This window comes from Pongo pygmaeus, chromosome 4 (genome assembly GCF_028885625.2).
Source record: "Pongo pygmaeus isolate AG05252 chromosome 4, NHGRI_mPonPyg2-v2.0_pri, whole genome shotgun sequence".
Taxonomy (NCBI): domain Eukaryota; kingdom Metazoa; phylum Chordata; class Mammalia; order Primates; family Hominidae; genus Pongo; species Pongo pygmaeus.
Genome location: NC_072377.2, coordinates 73,499,188 through 73,502,913, shown reverse-complemented (window position 1 = coordinate 73,502,913; position 3,726 = coordinate 73,499,188). Strand labels below are relative to the sequence as shown.

Sequence of the window (3,726 nt, the reverse complement as noted above, 5' to 3'; positions counted from 1 at the left end):
TCGCTTTGTCGCCCAGGCTGGAGTGCAGTGGCGCGATCTTGGCTCACTGCAAGCTCCACCTCCCAGGTTCACGCCATTCTCCAGCCTCAGCCTCCCAAGTAGCTGGGACTGCAGGAGCCTGCCACCATGCCTGGCTAATTTTTTGTATTTTTAGTAGAGACGGGGCTTCACTGTGTTAACTAGGATGGTCTTGATCTCCTGACCTGGTGATCCACCGGCCTCAGCCTCCCAAAGTGCTGGGATTACAGGGATGAGCCACCGCGCCCGGCCTTATTTTTAATTTTTATTAGGTAATTTGAGGCAATATATGTAGGCATTTTTTTTAACTTGATCACTCTATAAGGTTTACAAGGAAAAAGAATTAATCTTGTCTAACCCTGCCCATTCCTGAGTTCCACTACCTAGAGGAACTACTTTCAACTTTCAGGTTTTTCTGATTTTAAATTCCATTTTTGAAGAAACATACCTATATTGCTACTTCTTGATTTAGACATGATTTTTCTATTAAATTAGGATTTAGTTCTTTCATAACTACCATCCCTAGACTTTACTGCACACAATTACTTCTTCATCTTTATGTTCCCAACATAAATCTTTCACAATTTTTGGCCAAATCAGAGTACAGTATTTACATTATTTTGATCATGTAAGTATTGTTCTCGGTTGAGCCATGCGGTACCCTGTGAACACATTTTTTCCTTGTATAACTTTTAAATTTTACAGGGGTTAATTGCTTCTTTTGTATTTATAATTTTCTATTCTCATAGCAATAAGTTATCCCCAAATTCTCCATTCAAGTGTCTAACATGCCCCTCAATATTGTCAAATTTAATTGGTAATTTCTATGTTCCATTTTTCCCCCCTTGAAGACATCCCTCTTGGAGTACTCCATCTTCTTATTCCAATCTGGCTTACTGAAGAGTTGTTATCCCCAGACTTCCTTGACTATCATCCTAGAAATTCTCATCACTTCTTTCTTCTGTGGGATACCATCTTCCTTGTTTCTCCTGTGTGCTTAGGGTGGGGCTTGTCATATGGTAGACCTTTCTGTACACAAGGCCCATCTGGTTCTTTGTGGAATCCCAAACGCCAGTTATCTTTAAGATTTATCTCTTGGGCTTATCAGCTTTCTCAGACAGACTCATTCAGTTGCCTGATGGTAGGGGTGTGCATAAAAGACTGGCAGCCAGGGTTTTGGAAAGGCCTTGGGGAAGGGGCGGGTTTACTCTTCAGTATGCAGATGTTTCCTTAATCACTCTGTTTTCAATAAAGAGCCTTACTTTCACCTTCAAATGTTCCAGGGGTCTAAAAAATTGCCCTCTCCAGTCTAGATGGATGAAGGTTGAGAGTCATATCATCAGATCATAAAACTACCAAGACTGTAAAAGAGGTCAATCAGTTAAGTTTTATAGTCAACAAATAATTTATTGAGTGCCTAATTTGAACAAGGCATTGTGTTAGAAATTGAAAGAATGCATACTTCCTTACCAAATTCCTTGTAACTGGGACCTACTCTTTGAGAAAAAAAAAAAAAAAAATCAAGTTTTTTACAAATCCCAGAAAGGAGTGCTCACACACAAGGTTTTGAAACTCATTACTCCAAGAGGGTCTAGGCCAAATGTGGAAACAGTTTCAAAAAAGATATAGGAAAGTACATAATTGTCAGCTCCATCAAGACAAACTAAAATGTTGTAGAAATATTTCTAACCTCTGAGACGCTTGACAAAGAGAGCAAACAAGTCTTTCAACAATTTCTTTCTTTCTTTTTTTTTTTTTTTTGAGATGGAGTCTCGCTCTGTCACCCAGGCTGAGGTGCAGTGGAGTGAACTCTGCTCACTGCCACCTCCGCCTCCCGAGTTCAAGTGATTCTCCTGCCTCAGCCTCCTGAGTAGCTGGGATTACAGGCACCCACCATCACACCTGGCTAATTTTTGTATTTTTTAGAGACAAGGTTTCACCATGTTGGCCAGACTAGTCTCGAACTCCTGACCTCAAGTGATCCACCTGCCTCAGCCTCCCAAGTGCTGGGATTATAGGCGTGAGCCACTGTGCCCAGCAGTCTTTCAACAATTTTGATTGGTAGTGAGAGGTATGTTCCTGCAATGCTACATACAGTTCCTAGACTATACTAAATTCTACTTTGATGAAGTGTATCTACTATCATGCAAGTCTGTCAGCAGATATTTTCTATATCGTTCAAATTAAGTGTGGAGTGGAATGATCTTCATAGACCAGCAGTTCTCAAAGTGTAGTCTTTGGGCCTCTGGGGGTCCCCAAGGTCAAAACTAGTTTTTATAGTAATACTAAGACATTGTTTGCCTTAGTATTATTAATAATAGCCTTTCTCATTGTGTTGATATTTACATCAATGGTGTTTGTACTTTAGCGTAAACCATAACAGTGGCATAAAACTATGCCAGCAGATACTGTATTCTTCACCACAAGGCTCTTGCAGAAAAAAAAAACAACAAAAAACCAGTTTCACTGTTTCACTTAAGAATGTCTTTGAGCTTTTTTCTCTTTTCAGTGCGGGGTGCCCACAAGTTGTGCACTCTCTTTCTGCTGCTCCCCAGCTCTCAGATACAGCCGACACCATGGGTTTCGGAGACCTGAAAAGCCCCGCGGGCCTCCGGGTGCTCAACGATTACCAGGCGGACAAGAGCTACATCGAGGGGTATGTGCCATCACAAGCAGATGTGGCAGTATTTGAAGCCATGTCCAGCCCATCACCTGTTGGCTTGTGTCATGCCCTACATTGGTATAATCACGTCAAGTCTTACGAAAAGGAAAAGGCCAGCCTGCCAGGAGTGAAGAAAGCTTTGGGCAAGTATGGTCCTGCCAATGTGGAAGGCACTACAGGAAGTGGAGGTACAGATAGTAAAGATGATGATGACATTGATCTCTTTGGATCTGATGATGAGGAGGAAAGTGAAGAAGCAAAGAGGCTAAGGGAAGAACGTCTTGCACAATATGAATCAAAGTTAGCCAAAAAACCCACACTTGTTGCCAAGTCTTCCATCTTACTAGATGTGAAACCTTGGGATGATGAGACAGATCTGGCGAAATTAGAGGAGCGCGTCAGAAGCATTCAAGCAGACGGCTTAGTCTGGGGCTCATCTAAACTAGTTCCAGTGGGATACGGAATTAAGAAACTTCAAATATAGTGTGTAGTTGAAGATGATAAAGTTGGAACAGATATGCTGGAGGAGCAGATCACTGCAGTCCATGGATGTGGGGGCTTTCAACAAGATCTAAAATCCATCCTGGATCATGGCATTTAAATAAAAGCTTGAAAGATTAAAAAAAAAAAGTCTTTGAGTGCTCGCTTCAGCAGCACATATACTAAAATGGAAATGATACAGAGAAAATTAGCACAGCCACTATGCAAGGATGGCATACAGATTTGTGAAGCCTTCTATAGTTTTAAAAAAGAATGTCTTTGAAACAGCATTAAAAAAACTTAAATCTCAACCATTATGTACACTTTAAAAATACTCTGTATGACAAAATGGGAACTGCACAGAAAACGCTGTGGCTGTATGCTGAAGTATGACAGTCAGTGTGAGGAAAAGTGCATGTTTAATTGTAAGAGACATAAGCTGAAGAGCCGTTTTTCACAATACACTTTTTTTTTTTTACTTGAAAGAACAACTGAGAGACAAATTATAGTTATTCATACTTGAGTATTTGTCAGACATTTTCTCAAAAATTAATGAAGTGAGTCTG

The 3,726-nt window shown here is 40.6% G+C and overlaps 1 protein-coding gene and 1 non-coding gene across 2 annotated transcripts; both read left to right on the top strand.

Moving 5' to 3' along the window:
* The first annotated feature begins 2,541 nt into the window (after positions 1-2,541).
* On the top strand, positions 2,542-3,310 carry LOC129036903 (elongation factor 1-beta-like). Its single transcript, XM_054488597.2, has one exon. The coding sequence runs from the start codon at positions 2,595-2,597 to the stop codon at positions 3,162-3,164; it is 570 nt and encodes a 189-aa protein (XP_054344572.1). The 5' UTR covers positions 2,542-2,594; the 3' UTR covers positions 3,165-3,310.
* An 8-nt stretch (positions 3,311-3,318) lies between these two features.
* LOC129037647 (U6 spliceosomal RNA) lies at positions 3,319-3,425 on the top strand. The gene has a single exon (XR_008502886.1). It is a non-coding gene; the product is annotated as a U6 spliceosomal RNA (small nuclear RNA).
* The last annotated feature ends 301 nt before the right edge of the window (positions 3,426-3,726 follow it).